At 45.2% G+C, this 23,013-nt stretch overlaps 1 protein-coding gene across 1 annotated transcript in view; it reads right to left on the bottom strand.

Annotated features, from left to right (window-relative positions):
• The window catches only part of LOC138802432 (gamma-aminobutyric acid receptor subunit beta-4), a 170,776-nt gene extending 149,957 nt beyond the window's left edge, over positions 1–20,819 (bottom strand). The window contains exon 1 of the mRNA XM_069985733.1: positions 20,722–20,819. Within this exon, the coding sequence (XP_069841834.1) occupies positions 20,722–20,819 (98 nt within the window). The remainder of the gene's footprint in view (positions 1–20,721) is intronic.
• Between the last annotated feature and the right edge of the window lie 2,194 nt (positions 20,820–23,013).

Raw genomic sequence — 23,013 nt, forward strand, 5'->3', positions numbered from 1 at the left:
TATACATTACATATATCTTATACACATAACACATATACTGTATACATTATAAATCATATACACACAACAAATATACTGTATACATTACATAAATCATATACACACAACACACATACTGCATACATTACATACATCATATACACACAACACACATACTGCATATATTACATTACATACATCATATACACACAACATACTGTACACATTACATACAACATACTGTACATGTTAGATACATCATTTACACACAACATTTACAGTATACATTACATACATCATACACACAACACACATACTGTATACATTACATAGTCACACTTTACAAAGATATATACACTTATGCACATTACATATTTACATCCATTCTGCTAACACAAACACAAGTCAGCACATTACATGCACACACACATACACACAAATCAGGACATTACATACACACACACACACACACAAATCAGCACATTACACACGCACACACACAAATCAGGACATCACACACACATGCGATGCCCTGGCCCCTGGGGGCCACTTCCGCAGTGCTGGTGTTATGAGCGGGCAATGACCGGGGCAGCTGCAGGGGTTATACTTGTCACGGTATAGGCCTGAGGGCGGCACAGCTGTAGAGCCGGTCTGTAGAATCTGCGGGTGATGATGGGCATGCGATTCTTCGCTGCACCTAGTCAGGGCACCAGTTAGTGGACACCAATGCCAGGGTTCAGTAACAGCGGTTTTATTATAGATGAGGTAACTAGTAGCAACAGTTCTGTCCGGATGCAACCGGGTATATAGCAGGCTTTGACAAATAAAGCAGGAGTGGTGCTGCATAGGCTGTGAGAATACGTGCCGGATGATGGGAGTAGGAGTATGAGAGAAATAGCGTTGCTGGGTGGATTAGCTTGAGAATAATACTTGCTGTGAATCCTTGTAGCGATGAGGAGAGATAACGGAATGACACCCAGATGAGAGAGAAGACTCCGGACACTTGAGCAGGCAGATACAGCCGAAGACTTGAATACAGCAGCAGACTCAGTCACTCTTCTGAGGGAGAGGACAGAACAACACAACCTCCTTGCTTGAAAGCAGGGGCTGAACACACTTGTCAGCAGGAAGTGGGAGGTCACATGGTTGCTCCTGGCCAGAGCTAGTCGGCCATTGGAGGAACCATGGTTACAGGTCACGTGATCAACAGCCTTGCATACCACTGTACAATGCAACAATACACAGGAATACATGAGAATACACATGAGAATGCACACTACCAGAGAATACTAGGGGAAAACCAGCAGCAGTTGCAGTGCAGACACCCACCAGAACAGGCATTGACACAGCAAGAGAAATGGCCATAATATGAGTAGTAGTCTGCATGTTCTGGGACACTGCATACCTCCCTAGCAAACCTGAGCCGACCTCGGCGAATCTAGAAGGCAGCAAACATGAATAGACTGGACAATCAAACAACAGGAATGAATGATGAGAGTGAGTGTGATGAGGTGTGTGTTTCCCACGCCCAAGGCACAGGTGAGAAGAGAGAGAGGATGAGAAACCCTAGTGGCAGGACTTCACCTAGGGGTGCCTAACGTACTCTGGCGACCAGGTAGCTAGTGCGTGAACCATCTGACGTGTAAGCCAGGACAACTTAACTGCTGGCGGGTGACCCTCCATATTCCAGCCAGTTAGACAGTAGGTTTTCTGTTAAATGTGTTACCCTAATGGAGGAGAACGTGAAGACCTGTGTACTGAAAGAGAATAGAACAAAATAATAAAAGCAAGCATACATCTGGGCGCCCATGCATACGGGTCAATCATACAACACAATTACTCAATAGGCCAAACACACGAAAGGGTATCCAAGGTGCTATATGTATGGACCAGTGTGAATGTTAAGTAAGACTATGTGTGATTACTACTGTGTTGGGACAAGACAGAGGTGAACAAATACTGGAAACAAAAGGAAAGGAAACACAAGGGACAACAAATACTGCGAGGTCTTGAGGAGAACTGGCTCACATGAATCTGAATGAAAATCTGTGAAAAATCTGAATGAAAATCTGAGAAAAATCTGCATACGAACTGGCTCAACTAAATCTTTCCAGCTATAGATATGATAATACACAATAATGAGACTGGATGAGAAAATACACTCCTACATAAACTGGACTTTCTCTGAGGTATATGTATATACTGACTTCTCTTACTCAGAGGAGGAGCTATCTGTCTTAGACACTGGACAAATATACTGTTTTACAAAAGAGGCACTCTACTCTGAGGCAATCTATGTAACCTTGTGCTTACTCAGAGGAGGAAATACAAAGACTTCGATAACACTGGAATGCAATAGTACAATAAGTGCAATAATGAAATAAGTGCAATAATACCCTGTGTGGAACACACAATCACAGGAAAGTGCATTAGGAAGGAATGGGTTAAGTGTCTCTGTTAGGTAGAGTCTCTTTTAGGCAATTAGACATTGTCCATGTAAAAGGCTCTGGGACAGGCACTAGAGAACCTTTTGTTATGGTAAGTGTCCATCAGCTCATGGCTGGTTAGTACAGGGAACTTGGTCAGGAGGACCAGGCACAAACCTTAAACGTTGCATAGCAGGAACCTGAAACAATTAAACAGTTAGACAACAGAAACAGTTTAAGGGCTCTAGTCTCTGTAAGGATACTTAGCAGAAATGTCCTGGAGGACCCTGAGTAGGCTTCTTCTTTTTCTTCTTCCACGGATAGCGATAGCGTGAAGGGCCTGGAGCAGAAGCATCACTGGATGCCGTAGTGACTACAATGCTGGGCGTCACCGTGGTGATAGGAGAGATGATGGGGGCCACATGATAGGTGACGGTCGTGGTAGAAGAGGCAGCCTTAGCCACAGCAGTGGGGGCAGTAGAGGGGGCTGCTGTAGTAGACGGGCCCGCTGTAGTGGAAGCTGCAGGAGCAGCGCTAGGCATAGCGGTGGCAGCTGTAGTGGCAGGCGACAGGGCAGCGAGGGCCTTCTGAATGTCCTCGATCAGCTGCATAATCTTAGGCCCAGGCCCGAGCATCCATTGCGGCAGGGGCGGCGAATCACGCCCTGGAGGTTGCCACAGACCCGGGGATATGAAGGCCTTAGCAGAGTTCTCCCCTTTAGGGCCAGGGACTGAGGACAACAGAGTCGGTCCACTTACAATCTGTTCGCTGTCCGGTGATGAGGACCCTCCGGTACAAGAAGTGAGGTCAGCGGTGCTGGAGTGACCGGGTCCTGGAGAAATGCTGGTCTCAGGTATGGGCCCCTCATTCTGATCAGCAGAGGCCGGGATGAAGGCCCGGCTAAGACTTCCGTCGTCCGACGGGGCAGCGGCCCAGCTGGTGTCGCTGTAGGATGGGAGCGGTGCTAGCAGGCAGGCAGGATTGCTTTCCGGCAGCTCCGGCATCACTGGTGCTGCGGCTGCAGGCAAACGTTCCTCGGGGGCCGCCATCTTGTCACGCTCCAGCGTGTCTTGGAGGAGGAAGGAGGAGGAGCGAGAGGGCAGAAAGCTCGACTCCCCAATCTGCCCAGCAACTGTGACATCAGCGGCCTGCCAATCAGGGGAGGCAGCAGCAAAGTCTATGGCGCGGGGCGATTCCCGCGCTTTGGCAGCATGGCGGTTAACCCCCTCCTCTCCGGGGTATGGCGCAGCCAGAAATTGAAGAAGACAGCGGCCATCTTGGGTACTGTTTAGGGCCCGAAACACTTTAATCACCCCCATAGTAATCAGCAAAGTCTCTGGGGGGTAACAGTACAGTTCTGGGGGGAACTGAAAGTTGGCACAACACAGTCTGTATCCTGTTCATGACGCCAAAAATGCGATGCCCTGGCCCCTGGGGGCCACTTCCGCAGTGCTGGTGTTATGAGCGGGCAATGACCGGGGCAGCTGCAGGGGTTATACTTGTCACGGTATAGGCCTGAGGGCGGCACAGCTGTAGAGCCGGTCTGTGGAATCTGCGGGTGATGATGGGCATGCGATTCTTCGCTGCACCTAGTCAGGGCACCAGTTAGTGGACACCAATGCCAGGGTTCAGTAACAGCGGTTTTATTATAGATGAGGTAACTAGTAGCAACAGTTCTGTCCGGATGCAACCGGGTATATAGCAGGCTTTGACAAATAAAGCAGGAGTGGTGCTGCATAGGCTGTGAGAATACGTGCCGGATGATGGGAGTAGGAGTATGAGAGAAATAGCGTTGCTGGGTGGATTAGCTTGAGAATAATACTTGCTGTGAATCCTTGCAGCGATGAGGAGAGATAACGGAATGACACCCAGATGAGAGAAGGAACTCCGGACACTTGAGCAGGCAGATACAGCCGAAGACTTGAATACAGCAGCAGACTCAGTCACTCTTCTGAGGGAGAGGATAGAACCACACAACCTCCTTGCTTGGAAGCAGGGGGAAGACTCACTTGTTAGGAGGAAGTGGGAGGTCACATGGTTGCTCCTGGCCAGAGCTAGTCGGCCATTGGAGGAACCATGGTTACAGGTCACGTGATCAACAGCCTTGCATACCACTGTACAATGCAACAATACACAGGAATACATGAGAATACACATGAGAATGCACACTACCAGAGAATACTAGGGGAAAACCAGCAGCAGTTGCAGTGCAAACACCCACCAGAACAGGCATTGACACAGCAAGAGAAATGGCCATAATAGGAGTAGTAGTCTGCATGTTCTGGGACACTGCACACACACACACACACACACACATCAGGACATTACATGCACACACACACACACACACACACACACAAATCAGGACATTACATGCACACACATACACAAATCAGCACATTACACACACACAGAAAGCACACTTAAGGCCCTATTACACAGAGCGATAATTGGCTGTATCATCTGATTCCTCCGATTGTCGCTCAGTGTAATAGAGACAACAATCAGCCGATGATTGTCTCCTTAGGTCCAGACCGAAAATCATCGTCCGCCAACCAGGCATCGGTACATGTAATGGCGAAGCACAACCGACGGCTGACGATTGAACAAACAGTTAATACATTACCTATCCACATTTCTGGGGGTTCTCCTGCACTCTGCACATTTACTGACGTTGCAGCTGCAGCTTCAGAGAAACCTGTCTGAGCTGACAAGCTGCTCAGCCAATCACTGGCCGTGGCAGTCTCGGTGATTGGCTGAGCGGTGATTGGCTGAAGCTGTAGCTGCAGTGCCGGGATGCATGCAGAGTGCAAGAGATATAGACATAGACAGTTAATATATTAACTGTTTGGGCAAGGGCTGCATGGACATCAATAACTATGTTCGTTCAGCCCTTGCAAAAACGATTATCGGGCCGTGTAATAGGCCCAGTAAATGAGTGCTGATCTAGCAGATCGCCTCTGATTTACAATATTAATTGGGCCTTCATCGGCATGTATAATAGTACCCTTTCTCTCCAAACAGGGAAGCTTCAGGGGGTCCATGTGGTGCACAACACAATCTTCATCTTCAGGTCTTCTGTAAACATCTGGGCTTTTGGCCCCCTCCCGCACCTTCTCCTATTATGTGACATCAAAGCAGAGGAGAAAGCAGCTAGAGAAGGTAGTGAGAGAGCGGGGCCCAGGATGAGTGAGGAGGGGGCCCTGCTTCTCCACACCTTCTTGACAGTCACAATGAGCAGGATGACAGGCAGGCAAGAGCCATGTGTATGCAAAAAGGACTGGTTTGGAGGGCCCCAAGTCCAGGCCCCTGACAGTTGTACAGCCAGTACTGCCCTGATGGCAGCCCTGCCAACAGGTATTGCTCTTGTTCCTAACTCCTTTCAATGTTTAACTTTTTCATTTAGTAAGTATCCTTGGGGTTTCCTGTCCTTTTGCATCAGTACAGAACCTCTTGTGCTTTTGGACATGTATGTAACGTATGCATGTAACAATAATGTCCTCTCCTGCGTTATTTCCTTTGCACAGTTTAGCATGATTTACCAAAAATAGATTACTAATGTACAATCCTTTTATATTGTTATTCTGAGTATATAACATAACGCTGTAATGCTTTTATTTTTCCACCTAAAGGGCTGGGTTTTTTTGCACCATAATCTATCATTTTTATTGATATCATTATGATGCAAATTGGATTTTTTTTATTCCTTTTTATTATTTTTCACACCCACTTGCACAGTTTCCCCAGCTCATGCATTTTTAGAAGGAGTGGAGAAGAGCACACTTACCACGTCTTTTTTTTTGTATAAAAGGTTGCTAAAATAAACTTTTATTTCACATCCAAAAGCCCCTTGTTGGGAGCAAGTAACCAATGATGACCTGTGTAGAAGTCAATCTACAGGGAAGAGGAGTCTGATCTCTGAGATCTGTGTGCCGTTGCTTTCGTCAGGGTTGTGACAATAGCACACAGTTGCTGAAAGAGGTTGGTTTATTGTAAACTACTGGAGGATCCGTACACACAACAGTGACGTCACTGACTACCGGGAAGATTCAATTCTAACAGCAGAGATCTCTGAAGGATCATCTGTGGAGCACGACACTGGCCAGGGTATAAGAATTAGAAGCATCACAATCAGCAGTATTTGGGGATTAAAGGCGGCAGGGGCCACCACACACAACAGCGGCACATCTCAGCCTTTTCTAGGACAATATTCAGCTTGGATTTCCAGCCAGCCCATAGGAGGCATATCTGCCCCACCCACCTAATGACTCCACCTGTGATCATATTTAGTGGAAGGAACAAGAAACAGATATTGAATGTGACATCACAGGAAGTAAACAAATCACAAGCAGAATGGTCATGTGACTGAGCATGAGAACACAAAAAGAGCTAGAAATAAAAAATGAAAGTGTATACATGCAATACTAACAGAAGTCAATGCAATGCTATCTAACACTATGACCTCTCTGTTCCTCAAACTTAATCTCTCTAAAACTGAACTTCTTGTATTTCCTCCCTCTAACAAACCTAAACCCGACATCTCCCTCTCAGTCTGTGGTACTAGCATAACTCCTGTGCATCAAGCTCGATGTCTGGGGGTCATGCTAGACTCTGACCTATCCTTCACTCCCTATATCCAAGCTCTTACACGCTCCTGTCATCTTCATCTCAAAAACATCTCCAGAATCCGACCATTTCTCACCACTGACACCGCTCAGACTCTTACTGTCGCCATGATCCGTTCCCGTCTTGACTACTGTAACTCCCTACTAATCGGTCTTCCTTTCTCTAAGCTCTCCCCTCTCCAGTCTATCCTCAACGCAGCAGCCAGGCTAATCTTCCTCTCCAGCCGCTATACCGACGTCTCCCTTCTGTGCCAGTCACTGCACTGGTTACCCATTAAATATAGAACACAGTTCAAACTCCTCACCCTCACCCATAAAGCTCTCCACAACTCTGCCCCTCCATACATCTCCTCCCTCATCTCCACCTATCATCCTTCCCGTGCTCTGCGTTCTGCTAATGATCTTACACTAACCTCTTCTTTAATCAGAACTTCTCATTACCGCCTCCAAGACTTCTCTCGTGCTGCACCAGTTCTCTGGAACTCTTTACCCAAAGACCTCAGACTTATTTCCAACATCCCCAGTTTCAAGCGCGCCCTGAAGACCCATCTCTTCAGGCGTGCTTATAACATTTCGTAATCTCGTCTCCCTTTGCTATCCCCTCTCTATAACTTCTTTGGTGCTAGGTACACTGTCCTTGTTATCTGAGCTTAGAAAATGGAATGTGACTGGCTTGCCCAGCCGCCTATAGGCACTTAGAGATTTCATGTACAATGACTGGAACATTGACAAATAAAGCACTTGTTGCCTCTTGTGTTACTCCCAGTCATCCTAGCCTGTAAGCTCTTGAGAGCAGGTCACTAATTTGTTATTGTAATTTATTCATTGTATAATTTAATATATAACCTGTAATGTATTTATATATTTAAATAAGCGCTGCGGAATCTGTTGGCGCTATACAAATAAATATTATTATTATTATTATTATTATTATTATTATTATTATTATTATTATTATTATTGAAAGGTCGCAAACAACCCCTTTAAGCAGATGTGTCTCATAGCAACCAATCAGAGCTCAGGAGTATTTGCTTTAATTGCTGATCAATGTTTCAATTGATCTGAGCTGCTTTTTGTTGCTATGGGCAAATCAAACTATTTTGTGTCAGACAGCCTGATAAATCTGGGCCGTTACAGGTAATCCACAACCCTTTAATATTTTTGTATGCCAGAAAAAGTCATTGCAATGGACTTAGGAATGAAATAAACAATGCCTTTGTTGACAAAGCTCTTCTTTATTGCTGACCGTAGAACTAGGGTGTGGAGAAAAACATACAAGTCGTAATGTACAGTATGTCATACTCTGTGCTATGTAATGGAATTGATTCTCATATAATTCCAACAATATCTTCCTCTACTCTTCATCCCTGCATCATATCTCAATCACAACTGATTCATTTTATTCCAGTTTTTTAAGCCAAGCCCCTCAGTCCTAGCCAAATGGAAAGGAACAGGCAGGAATGAACAGCTGTGTTACCATTCCTTATAAAAATTAATATATCATAATTTATAGTACAATGGTTGAAATGGTACAAATTGTACTATAAAAAAAATAATTATTATTCGAGTGACTACAGAGCATCTGTCATCTGGTTAATTGGAGGTAGTGGGTGCCCCTTCATCTACTATACCCCCTCTGCATCTTCTTATGTAGGCCAAAAGATTGTGTGGTACTAATATATATTCACAATTGGGATGCCATAATTTCCAAATATTCCCAATAACATCCATAAATTGATTTTCCTAAATATATTGAATTGACTTTCTTCCCTGACACAGCAATATTTATTAGATAATTGTTATTTGTAATTCTTAGATAATTATAGATGTTCCAGCATGACATCTATGCTAAAAAAAAAAGACATCAGATGGGGAAAGGGACCATTTTAACAGATAATAGGATTGTAGAAATTAGAATAGGGGTGCCCATAGATATGGCATTTGAACTTGACAAAAGTTTGGGACAACTAATGTCTAATTTAATAATGATTATGGATTATAGAATACAGGACTGATAGCACTATTTCTGTCTTTGGGGCTGTCCAATCTATGTATTTTATACAGTATTTGAAGGTCTACAGGACAAGCTGGAAGTCTGACATCCACCTGGCAAATAGGATTTAATGTGGATAAATGTGAAGTCTTGAATCTGGATGTCAGTTATCTGCATGCACATTAGTATGTCTGGTGGACAAGTTTTAGGGTGTGCTTGTACATCATAACCTAAATTGAGGTATGCAATGCTGGTCTGCAGTGTCTAAGGCCATGAGGTTGGCTGGACTGGCAATCTGCCCTGATGGACAGATAATGGTGGGCTGCTCAGAATAGTCCCAAGAAATAGTATGGTGATCTCATGTCATGTCTGGTAGTGTAGAGTGCTCAGGGGCACCGCAATCATGAGGCGACCTGAGTCGTCTGCCTCAGGCGGCGCCACCAGCTGTCTTCATGGGGGCGGCATTCAGTGGCAGATTATAATATGAGCGGTTCGGGCGGCCGCCCACATTATAATCCGCCACTGATCGTACCATGTACCGGAGTCCCCCCGCGCCCGGACAGCATCTGTAATGAGATGCTGTGAGCAGGGGAGACTGTATTCATAAGCGCCGCGCTGTAATGAATCAGCCGCGCGGCGCTTATGAATACAGTCTCCCCCGCTCACAGCATCTCATTACAGATACTGTCCGGGCGCGGGGGGACTCCGGTAAATGCATTCCACGTCCGTGATCCGTCAGGATCACGGAACGTGGGAATGCAGCCTTAGTCCCCCGGCTGATGTGCGGCTGCCGGAGGTGTCCCATCCTGTCTCCGGCAGCGCGCGCATCAGAGAGATCCCCGTGCGCCGGAAGTCACAGCCACAGGCGCACGGGGAGCTCTCTGATGCGCGCGCTGCCGGGGACAGGACGGGACACCCCGGGCAGCCGCACATCAGCCGGGACCAGACCAGAGAGGCTCGACGGGGGAACGGATGGCAGGTGAGTTGTGTGCTGTTTTTTGTTTTTGTTTTATCTGCTGTGCAGGGGGGGGGGGAGAGGGGGACCATCTATAAGGTAGGGGGGGAAGGGGACCATCTATAAGGGAGGGGGGGAAGGGGACCATCTATAAGGGAGGGGGGAAAGAGGGGGACCATCTATAAGGTAGGGGGAGAGGGAAGAGGGGGACCATCTATAGGGGGGGGGAAGGGGACCATCTATAAGGGAGGGGGGAAAGAGGGGGACCATCTATAAGGGGGGGACCATCTATAAGAAGGGGGGAAAGAGGGGGACCATCTATAAGGGGGGGACCATCTATAAGAAGGGGGGAAAGAGGGGGACCATCTATAAGGGAGGGGCGGGAGGGGGACTGTCTATAAGGGGGGGGGGGGAGAGGGGGACCATCTATAAGAGGGAGGGAGAGGGGGACCATCTATAAGGGATGGGGAAAGAGGGGGACCATCTATAAGGGGGCATCTATAAGGGAGGGGGGAGAGGGGGACCATGTATAAGGGGGGGAGGGGGACCATCTATAAGGGAGAGGGGACCATCTATAAGGGAGGGGGAGAGGGGGACCATCTATAAGGGAGGGGGAGAGGGGGACCATCTATAAGGGGGGGGAAGAGGGGGGACCATCTATAAGGGGGGGGGGAGAGGGGGACCATCTATAAGGGGGGAAGAGAGGGAAGAGGGGGACCATCTATAAGGGGGGGGGAGAGGGGGACCATCTATAAGGGGGGGAGAGAGAGGGAAGAGGGGGACCATCTATAAGGGGGGGGGAAGAGGGGGACCATCTATAAGGGAGGGGAAAGAGGGGGACCATCTATAAGGGAGGGGGGAGAGGGGGACCATCTATAAGGTAGGGGGGGAAGAGGGGGACCATCTATAAGGGGGGACCATCTATAAGGGAGGGGGAGAGGGAAGAGGGGGACCATCTATAGGGGGGGGAAGGGGACCATCTATAAGGGAGGGGGGAAAGAGGGGGACCATCTATAAGGGGGGGCCATCTATAAGGGAGGGGGGAAAGAGGGCGACCATCTATAAGGGGGGGACCATCTATAAGGGAGGGGCGGGAGGGGGACTGTCTATAAGGGGGGGGGAAGAGGGGGACCATCTATAAGGGGGGGAAGAGGGGGACCATCTATAAGGGAGGGGGAAAGAGGGGGACCATCTATAAGGGGGCATCTATAAGGGAGGGGGGAGAGGGGGACCATCTATAAGGGAGAGGGGACCATCTATAAGGGGGGGGAAGAGGGGGACCATCTATAAGGGGGGGAGAGAGGGAAGAGGGGGACCATCTATAAGGGGGGGGAGAGGGGGACCATCTATAAGGGGGGGAGAGAGGGAAGAGGGGGACCATCTATAAGGGGGGGGGAAGAGGGGGACCATCTATAAGGGAGGGGAAAGAGGGGGACCATCTATAAGGGAGGGGGGAGAGGGGGACCATCTATAAGGGAGGGGGGGAGAGGGGGACCATCTATAAGGGAGGGGGGAGAGGGGGACGATCTATAAGGGAGGGGGACCATCTATAAGGGGGGGGACCATCTATAAGGGGGGGAAGAGGGGGACCATCTATAAGGGGGGGAAGAGGGGGACCATCTATAAGGGGGGAAGAGGGGGACCATCTCCTAAAAGATCAGCACCCTCCTCTCCTGACATCCTCTGTGCTGCTGTGACCTCTCCTAAAAGATCAGCACCCTCCTCTCCTGACATCCTCTGTGCTGCTGGGACTTCTCCTATAGGATTAGCACCCTCCTCTCCTGACATCCTCTGTGCTGCTGGGACCTCTCCTATAGGATTAGCACCCTCATCTCCTGACATCCTCTGTGCTGCTGGGACCTCTCCTATAGGATTAGCCCCCTCCTCTCCTGACATCCTCTGTGCTGCTGGGACCTCTCCTATAGGATTAGCCCCCTCCTCTCCTGACATCCTCTGTGCTGCTGGGACCTCTCCTATAAAGTCAGCCCCCTCCTCTCCTGACATCCTCTGTGCAGAAAGGGACCAAACATTATGTTTATTGGGGACAGCAGTGGGGGGGGGGGGGCAGTAGTGGATTATAATGTGGGCGGATTGACGGGGGGGGGGGGGGGGCGTCATTCTATAGTTCGCCTCGGGCAGCAGAGAGGCTAGAATCACCCCTGAGAGTGCTAGTTCATTTCTTTATAGGAAAGCTGCTGAATATACAGGACTGGGTATTGGAGATGGGTGGTGAGTATTCTCCAAGTATCCTAAGAACCCCTGAAGAGAACTACTCTCAGTTATGTTAGCAATGTATTCATCTTCCTTTGGTACAGGAAAACAAACTGCTTTTACATTATTAGGTTATGTTCACACCATGTAAGTTTCATATTAATTACGGTCTTTGTTGCCAATTTGAGGTTTGTTTTGTTTTTGCAGGACCAAGTGTACTTTATAATGACACCTTCCAATCTACCATAAAATGTATGATGAAAACACAAAAATATCACTTTACGGCAAAATTGACGTTATATTTTTCTGTAGGTCAGTTCAATTACAACAATACCCATGCAGGGGGCCGATCGGTCAGTGCAGGCACTGCACACTTACATCCCACATTTGCTCTACATTGCGACACTTAAGGTGTTAATGGAGGGCATCAGTGATCATGTAAATGTCTGTCATTGACTGTGTGTATACTCACTGTCTATGAAATGCACCTTTAATATTCTATGACTCAGGAGTAAAATAGTAAAAGCATGTGTATACTGTATGTACAGCTTCCATCCTTACAGCCCACATGGCCATTCCGTACATATAATAATATATATAATACATAATACAGCCTTAAGGCCTTTGGCTCTGGGCCACACTACCCCACATGAACTGCATCACAGCAACAATTATCACCACAGAGAACCACATCAACTTATTTACCCTCAATTGGGTAGAAAAGAACTGTCTCAAAATCTCTCACATATGCTGATCCTAATTATATAATAGAGGGTCTCAGAGGTAACCATCTGTTTAGATGGGGGCCTTACAAACTCACAGTCTGTAAATAAGTTTATTGTATGTATGTGCCTTTCACCCATTGCATTGTGATCCTTCAGCTATACCACACAGAACCTGCAAATATGACTTAATTGCTCTATTGTCCACCCTGCATGCTCCTCTTATGTCAAAAAACATGTAACATAGTTAATAAGGTTAAAAGAAGACAAGAGTCCATCAGGTTCAACCTAGATAAAACCCTACTTTATAGATACAGAGAAAGGCAAAAACCCCTGTGAGGCAGATTACAATCACAGGGAAAAAATTCCTTCCTGACTCCAATGGCAATCAGAATAATCCCTGGATCAATGTATCATCATAAATCTAATGCCCATAACTTGTAATATTATAATTTTTTAAGAAAAGAATCCAGGCCTCCTTGAACTTATTTAATGAATCGGCCATGACAACATCATGTGGCACAGAGAGTTCCATAGTCTCACTGCACTGCTCGTACAGTAAAGAATCCGCATCTGTGCTGATGGTGAAATCTTCTTTCCTATAGATGTAGAGAATGCCCCTTGTCATGGTTCAGACCTAGGAGTAAAAAGATCACTACAAAGATCTCTGTACTGTCCATTCATATATTTGTACATTTTAATTAGATCACCCGTAAGACGTCTTTTTTCTAGACTAAATAACCCCAAGCTTGATAACCTGTCTTGGTACTGTAACCCATCTATTCCCTTAATGACCTTGGTAACCCTCTTCTGCGCCGTCTTCAGTTCAGCCATGTCCTTCTTATATACTGGTGGCAAAAACTGTACACAGTATTCCATGTGTGGTCTGAACAGTGATTAATAAAGAGGCAAGCCTATATTCTCATCTTTAGCATCTAAGTTCAGTTTACTGTCCACCAATACCCCAAGTCCTTTTCAGAAGCAGTTTTACCCACTGTTTCATTATTTAGCACATAACTGTACTTATTATTTCTACAGTCCAAATGAATAACGTTACATTTATCCACATTAAACTACATTTGCCATTTATCTACCCAAGCCTCCATCTTCTCCAAATCCCTCTGTAATATGATATTATACAGTAAATACTAGCAAATACACAAATGGGGTTCACTCATAAAGCCCAGCAGCAGCAATCACACGGCAGTGGATTTTCTTATTACTGTTACAGCATTCTGAAAAAAGTTTACAGAAATCACAAGTGATTTGTAAAGTGATCTGTACAGCCTTGCAACGCTATGTGACATCACTAGATAGAGGGGACAATACTGGGGAATAAGTTCTTCAAAGGTCACAGACTATGCTCAATAATATTTCACATTTATCTCAAGGGGACAGACTCTACTGTCAAGCATGTCATTAAATGCTGTTAAATATAGCTCGATGGCAGCTCGTATAACAATGTACAAAAAGTAAAATAAAATAAAAAATAAAATACAGATTAGAATAAAAGAATAACTTTTAGTATCTGTCTCTAAGTAGTAAAAGAAAATTTAAGTGATACAGTCCCTTTAAGCAGGTAACAGATATAAGGCTTATTGTTGATTGTTCAGGCAAACTTTACCTAATTTCAATCACCTGTGAATAGTGTAGTGCTGTTATGCAATACAAGCTGAAATATAGGCAGGTAACATACAACTGGCACTGCTTTTCTGTAAAACTAAAGATACAAGGCATAGAATATGTTCACATCTAAGTTGAAGCCTTTATCGGACCCTCATCCAACCACACTCATGAGCATAGCAGTGATAATATGAGATAGGATCCAAATGGTCCTGATAATTGTCTCAATTAGTGAAAAAACAGTGTTTATCCATGTATTAGATTAAACTGTATTAACTGTCTTGCAAACCATACATTTATCTGCATTAAAGTGACTCTGTGCCCACAATCTGCCCCCCCCCCAGCCACTTGTACCGTCGGATAGCTACTTTTAATCCAAGATCTGTCCTGGGTTCGGTTCAGCAGGTGATGCAGTTATTGTCCTAAAAAACAACTTTTAAACTTGCAGCCCTGTGTCAAATTGACATGGCCTATAGTGTGTGCCCTAGGCTTGCACCGCCTCTCCGTCCCTCCTCCCCGCCCTCTTCAACATAAGGAATGCCCTAGGCAGGATTTCTTCTATTCATCACCTGTGTGAACACTGCACATGTGTTGGATCGTTAAGGCACCTGTGCAGTGTTCAGACAGCTGCTGAATAGGAGAATTGCTGCACAGGGGCATTCCTAATGGTGAAGAGGGTATCGGCTGCCGCTGAAGCAGCAACTTTATACTAGAGAAAATGAAGTTTAATCCCCCGGTGCTTGGCAGGCATAGGTGGGCAGGCAGCCATCTGGGCGGCTTCCTGCTTGTGTCTAGTCACCACTCTCTTCCTGCCAGCATGCTCAAAGGGGATGATTGACAGGGAGAGGCGCCAGTAACGGAAGACTAACAAAAGGATATCTTCCTCCCCTCTCCCTGCCAGGTGCTGGATTTAACTTAATTTTCTCTGGTATACAGCTTCTGCTGCAGCTGTGACCGAGACATGCCGCAAGCTGCACAGGAGCTTTATACAGTGCTCCAGGGAACCAAATAGGCCCCATTGGGCTGACTGGTTCTCTTTAAAATGCATTAGACCCTTCTCTTTTCAAGTTTCAAACTACTCCAAAGTCCATGGTAACTTAAAATCAGCCTAACACCAAAAAAGGGGAAAGCAAATGAGAAAATTCTATAGCAATTTAATGGGACTTATAATGATATACTACAATAGCATAAAAATATGGCTCGCTCACTCATTTAAAACATGTAGCTCACCATGTTTCATAAAAACATTCCCTGAAGTTGGAGGACAAGCAAATATGGTAACAAGGGGGCACAGAGAACCTGTGACAGATTAAAATACTTACACATATGGAAGCTCATATGCCCAATGTATACTTAGAGTGTACCTGTTGTTAGGAAACACTTTTGACATGCCATAGAGACATGTCAAAAGTTATGATCAGTCCAGGTCTCAGTGTTCAAACCCGTACCGATCGTGAGAACGGTCAACTCTTTTCAGTAAAAGAGTCAGGCCCATAGACTTACATTAGGAGCCCGATTTATCATGTGACACAGAGGCAGAAGAGGACTGTGCTTAGCACAGTCCCCTTTCCACTCGTCCTCACAATCAGTTCTGAACACTCAGACCTGGACCAATTTTTAAGATGTCTCTATGACATGTCAAATGTTTTTCCCACGGACAGGTACACTTTGAAGAGACTCTATCATCTCCAACTGACCCCCCCTTAAAACTCTAAACTAAAGTCATCTGTAAGGAAGATAAAGGATGGTGATTCCAAATCTGTAATTTGTTGCTTTCTACTGCTTTGTATTTCACCATTGTAAGCCTACATACTGGGCATGTTGATGCATAGAGAGGACTACTTTGCTCAAGAATATAATGGAGAGGACTACTTAGACCCCTTCATTTGTGGCCTTATAGCAAAGGAATGAAAGAACATAGAAAGATAACAATTGCAACGCAACAGTTTGGAGGCCACACCCTCCTTTGCCACGCTTGACAAAGGAGGGGTGGCCTCCGAAACATTGTGTGGTTACGCCAACTGCTGGCCTCCCGTCCGGAATGGAGGTGTCTGCCGCTAAAGGAAAAAAAGACTTCAGCAGTGTCTATGCTGGGCGTGAAGACAGAGCCCCTTTAAAGGCAACCAATGAGCCCAATTGGGCTAATATGGTTCCCAGGAGCGCTGTATAAAGCTCCTGCAGCAGCGACGGCACGTACCGGCCGCGGCTGCAGTAGAGCTTTATACCGGAGAAAAAAAGAGTTTTATTCTCCCGGTGCGTAACAGACACAGGCGGGGAAGTAGTCATCTGGGCTTCTCCCCGCCCATATCTAGTCACCGCGCTCTGCCTGTCAGCACGCTCAGCAGGATGATTGACAGGCAGAGAGGCCAGTAACGGAACTCTCTGCCTGTCATTCATCCCCTTCGAGCGTGCTGACAGGCAGACCGCAGTGACTAGATACGGACGGGGAGCCGCCCAGATGACTACTTCCCCGCCCGTGTCTGTCATGCGCCCGGAGAATAAAACTTTTTTTTTCTCTGGTATAAAGCTCCTGCTGCAGCCGCGGCTGGTACTTGCCCCGGCTGCTGCAGGAGCTTTATACAGCGCTCCTGGGAACAATATTAGCCCAATTGGGCTCATTGGTTCCCTTTAATGTGTTCGCACTTGTGGGTGTCGGGATATTGGATATTTAAGGTTGGATTGAAATATAGTTTCAAGTTGTGAAATTATAATGTGGAAATTTAATACAGCTTAAGAATTGCTTAAAAACGCATTTTCGCGTCAGTATATTTATTGGAATTGTGGACGTTTAGCAGTTGGCATCTCCAGTTATTGACACCTGGCACCCGAGGTGTAAACGGTGTGTTGAGTAGTATTTACTTAAGTTTAGTGGCTCTTTAGTGGCACTGTTCTTTTTCTTTTCATATTAAGGCTATTTTTCCAGAATTACGATCATCGAGAATCACGGCCATAGGTATCATTAAACAATGGAGGTTCATGGGGAACATAGCCTAAATATAAACAAATAAATACAGTTAAATTTATCCAACCTCCTTCTAAATTGAGGGCCCATTAAAACGTCTTTCCACCTGTACGCATTTATCTAGCAGCACCACGTTATTGAGTCCTACAACAAAATAGCTGATATTCTGTTCAGGCCAATAAAGGAAATGACTGCAGTATGTCTCCATAAATACACTGGCTTTTTTTTTTTTTTTACAAGACGCTGTCCTATACATACTGTAGGACACAATGCATTAATACAGTGTGATCCCACCCTAACCTTTTTTACAACGTATGCTGCTGCACACCACACTGTATATTACATGCAGAAGCACTTCATGCTGTATATGACATGCAGCAGCACACCACACGGTATAATACATGCAGCAGCACACCACACTATATTACATGCAGCAGCACTCCACTCTGTATATTACATGCAGCAGCACTCCACACTGTATATTACATACAGCAGCACACCATACTGTATAATACATGCAGCAGCACTCCACACTGTATAATATGTGCAGCAGCACACCATGTTGTATAATACATGTAGCAGCACACCAAACTGTATACAACATGCAGCAGAACACCATACTGTATTATACATGCAGCAGCACCCCACACTTTATAATATATGCAGAAACACTCCACACTGTGTATTACATGCAGCAGCACTCCACACTGTATAATATGTGCAGTAGCACACCACACTGTATAATACATGCAGCAGCACACCACACTGTATAATAAATGAAGCAGCACACCACACTGTTTATTACATGAAGCAGCAAACCACAGTGTATAATATGTGCAGCAGCACACCACACTGTATAATACATGCAGCAGCACACCACACTGTATAATACATGCAGCAGCACACCACACTGTTTATTACATGAAGCAGCACACCACAGTGTATAATACATGCAGCACACACTGTATAATATGTGCAGCAGCAAAGCACACTGTATATTACATGCAGCAGCACACCACAGTGTATAATACGTGCAGCAGTACTCCACACTGTATATTACATGCAGCAGCACACCAAACTGTATAATACGTGCAGCAGCACACCACATTGTATAATACATGGAGCAGCACTCCACACTGTATATTACATACAGCAGCACACCACAGTGTATAATATGTGCAGCAGCACACACTGTATAATATGTGCAGCAGCACACCATACTGAATAATACATGCAGCAGCACACCATACTGTATTATACATGCAGCAGCACACCATGCTGTATAATACATGCAGCAGCACACCATGCTGTATAATACATGCAGCAGCACACCACACTGTATAATACATGCAGCAGCACACCATGCTGTATAATACATGCAGCAGCACACCACATTGTATAATACATGCAGAAGCTGTGGGACCTCTTTGTAAAGAAGGAAGTAGAGCTTTGTGTCAGTCAGTCAGCAGCTGACATGAGACTCCCTTTTACTCTTGAGGAAAAAGTTCCTTGGCACATGGAGTTTTACTGTTACATTGCCAGTTACAACCAGTGTCCCATATAATCATTCCATCCATATCTTCCTATAAATAACGCCAGACACAATACCAGTAGTCAAATTTCTAATATCACCTAACCATTGTACCCCCAAATACAGTCAGACTGCCCCTCTACAACCCATTGCAGCTGTTCTTATGTAAAGGACCAGTTAGTGGTCACTCTGTCACAAGTAGCTTCCTCTTCCTGTGCCAGGAGGAGGAGAAACACCCTTGTCTGACAGATCCCTTATGTATGTGGCCTTTAAAAGGGTCAGTTACCATTTTACTGTATAATTTACAGGAAATGACATCTGTTCACAAGGAAAACAATAATGAAGTTTACATATAATTCTTTTCAGCAAAATGTCATAGACGTCACATACAGGTATTTATTGTATCTTTTGTTATACAGTATATCTCAATTTTGGTACAAAATGGGTTGGGGCCCCAAGGCCTATGTGGGAGATGTATGCTTCAGACCTGTGGATGTGTTCTGATTTCAGATAATGACATTCAAACTTAAAAACCTTCATCGCATAAAATGAGTAATAATAAATGATTACAGTTCACTCTGTGATAACCTATTGGAGATGACATCATTGACATCATTGTAGCAGATGACAGAGGGAGCATATGCATACTGGCAGATTGATTGCATAACAGATAACATGTATATCCATGTTTGTAAGCACTATTCTCAGATGAATCCCTGTAGAACACACACACACACACACACACATATATATATATATATATATATATATATATATATATATATATGAGATAAACATGTCAAATTCCACAATGTCAAAATAGTTGTAATAGTTTATATATAATTTTTTTCTGTATAAAGTCAATAGCATAGAGCCATTGCTATAGTATGTTCATTTTGTTCATGTGCCAGGTTACCTTGGTACACTGTGACTAAAACATACCCTTACATTATATATCGCTATATAATAAGCCATATGGGCTTACAGTTTATTAATTGAGCTAATCTGTAGGTAACACATATCTACAACAAGGCCCCATTTCCCTTGGTATCCAGTCTCCTAGCTCCTCCCCTTACAGTGCCATTGCTAAACCAGAATATAAGCATCTCATGGTTTTGTCCACTCTTAGTATAAACTTCTGTGAACCAGTAATCCCTAAGCATTGCCATCAAAGTATCTGTTCCTATTCATATTCTATGGCTATATATCATTTATCATCAGGCAATATTGGATGGAACATGTATGTGTCGCTTCTAACAAAACCAGCATCTATCACACTAGCAACCATTTTCTCAGTTATTCCCCATTTTCCCTTGGAGTATTCTGATAATTTCCCTAATTTCCTCCTTTCCCAGACATATACCTGCACTATTAAATAATAGCCAATCTACATATATATTAGCCACTAAAATGTCTAAATGCAATACAATTTCTCCCTTTGCCCAAATTATACCATGGCCCGCATTTCCTTCCCTATTAACCCTCCCCCATAACTCTTATTCTTCTCACGTATCTACAGTACTTCCACCTTTGTCCTTTTTAGTGTCCACTAACTAGGGCACCTTTACCATGGATGGCGATCATTTCTACAAGCTTTCTGCTAGACAAACATAGTAGCTTTTCTACCCTGTCCATATCAATATATGGTTTCCCATCCATTTCTGCACCCCTCCCACTTACCCCAATCATCTTACCTTTGAGCAGTACAGACTAGCAGGAGGGTAGTCAAAGCTGAGAGAATTGCTCCAATCCAGCTCTCTCTCCCCAAACTCAACATTTCCACCTGGACCATGGAGTGGAGAGGGGTTTTGGATGGAGGGGGAAAGGGACGGGGGTGGGGGAAGGATTAAAATTCCTTTGACCCCCTCAATAAAAATCAGTGCAAATGCCAAATCTCAAAAAAAATAAGAGGAATCCTTCCTTTTTTAAAAAAGGGGGTATATGTATTCACTCCAAATTTGGCGAGAAGGCAGAAAAGAATAGGGTGAGAGCAATTGTCGAGGCTAATCCTCTTTCTCCCTTGTAGCAGAAAAAACATGAGAATCCAGAATTCGAATCCAGAAGATGGGTGGATTTAGCCTTTCTTCAGCCTCTATCTTCCTCTTTTTTCTTGCCTATTCCATCATCTGCATTTTGTTCATGGCTCCTGGAAGCCAGGGTGATGGGGGAGGGAGAGTGATCTAGGTAGCAAATTGGGATCTCCCCTTTTCTACCTTACTCCCCCTTTTTGGTAGTTGCTAGACTTGAGGGGGTCTATGTTTACCCCTCTCACACCCCCTCCTCTGTCCTTTCTTCTGTACAGGAGGGGGATGAAATGAAACAGAAATGGGAAAAAATAAAGGAGTGGGGGAAAGGGTAAGCTTCAGCACAAGGAGGAGGAGGAGGGATGCTCCATTATATCTGCTGCAGCAGGATCTGACTACTGCACATTGTGTAGAGGGAGGGGTGAAGGAGGGAGGGAGCGATAGAAGAGAGGGGGAAGAGATAGAAGGAGGGTGCACACAGAAAACCAAGGGAGTGAAGAGAGGAAGCGAAGGAGGGAGGCAGGAAAAATAGGGAAGGAGGGAGAGAAAAATCTCTGGGCACATTGGAATTCTGACGTCATATGTGACAGTTTTAACCCTTTTCGAGGCTAATCTCTCCTTCTTGCTCGCAAGCCCCTTTTAGAGACAGGAGACCTTGCGCTGTGGATACAAATGAGAAGGGGAGGGCAATATGGTGCAAAGGAGTGCTGTCCTAGGTGCTGAGCTGTCCTAGGTGCTGAGCTGTCCAAGGTGCTGAGCAGCTTCTCTGCTAGAATGGCAGCAGGCAGCATTACAGGAGCCCAGGGCTCTCCATTGCTGCCTGCAGGCCCTGCATTTCTTATACCTGCGCAGCATACTGTCTATAGGCACCAACAGAGCTCCACATTTGTATCATAGAAACTGACTATTCCCAGTCCTCTCCCACTCTCTCCCCTCCCCCTTATTCTTACTCCATAGTGGGATTTCTATGGGGTTTACACTACAGGGGCTGATGGAGTAAGGGGGGGGGGGGAATGGTTCATTGGCTATTGTGTTATCAGTAAAATAGCCCAGTATGGCTTACACACTGACACCTAGATGTTGTAGTGCTGCTGTGGTGGTAGCAGCTCCCACTCTCTGCAGTACTGTTACCAGGTGAGTGATGACACAAGCAGTACTATGCTTACGTTTATGGCTGCCCATTACTTTAATGTCTGCTCGTGTAACTCAGCAGTTCGATGCATTGAGCAAACTGTAAACAATGAATATACAAGGACTGTATACACCGAGTGCTGTGTCTATATATATATATATATATATATATATATATATATATACTGCTTACTGTGGCTACACATTGTATCTACTGCATGCTATAAATATACTGTAGCTGTACATTTTATGTACACAGTAAGCATGTTGTAGCTGTATATAGTATATATTAATTATACTGAGGCTATGCATTATGCTGTATACAATGAGTCTTCTGTGGATTGTATACTGGAGGATCCTAGCACTGTAGATCTTGTAGAGACTTTTTCCGTCTTAATTAACATGGAGTCGTTTTTCTTGTCTCCCATGGCTTGGAGTGGCTGGCTGTCAGATGCTGCTGCTGCTGCACGTACGTAGAGCAGGGCTCTATCTCATAGGTCAGCTCTGTCACTCCGCTCCTCACATCTAAGAATAGGAGGCGCCTCCTTTTCTGGCCAATTTTCTTTTGACTGACTAATGTTCCAAGTTTCCGAGCAAATATGTCACATGATGTTATGTGTCTCCATGTTCTGTATTAATAGCTGCATGTTCCCTAGCTGTATCTCTATCCTGTGTTTCCATATGTTGTCCCTACAGCTTTAGGTTGTGAATCCGTATATTGAGCTCCATGTTGTTTCTCTATACTGTATTTATAGTTGCAGCTTCTATCGTTTTTATTTTGCTGCTTTCTCCATAGCTGTAGTTATGTAATGCAGCAAGGCTCCAGGATCC

The sequence above is a fragment of the Dendropsophus ebraccatus genome, chromosome 10 (assembly GCF_027789765.1).
Source record: "Dendropsophus ebraccatus isolate aDenEbr1 chromosome 10, aDenEbr1.pat, whole genome shotgun sequence".
NCBI lineage: Eukaryota > Metazoa > Chordata > Amphibia > Anura > Hylidae > Dendropsophus > Dendropsophus ebraccatus.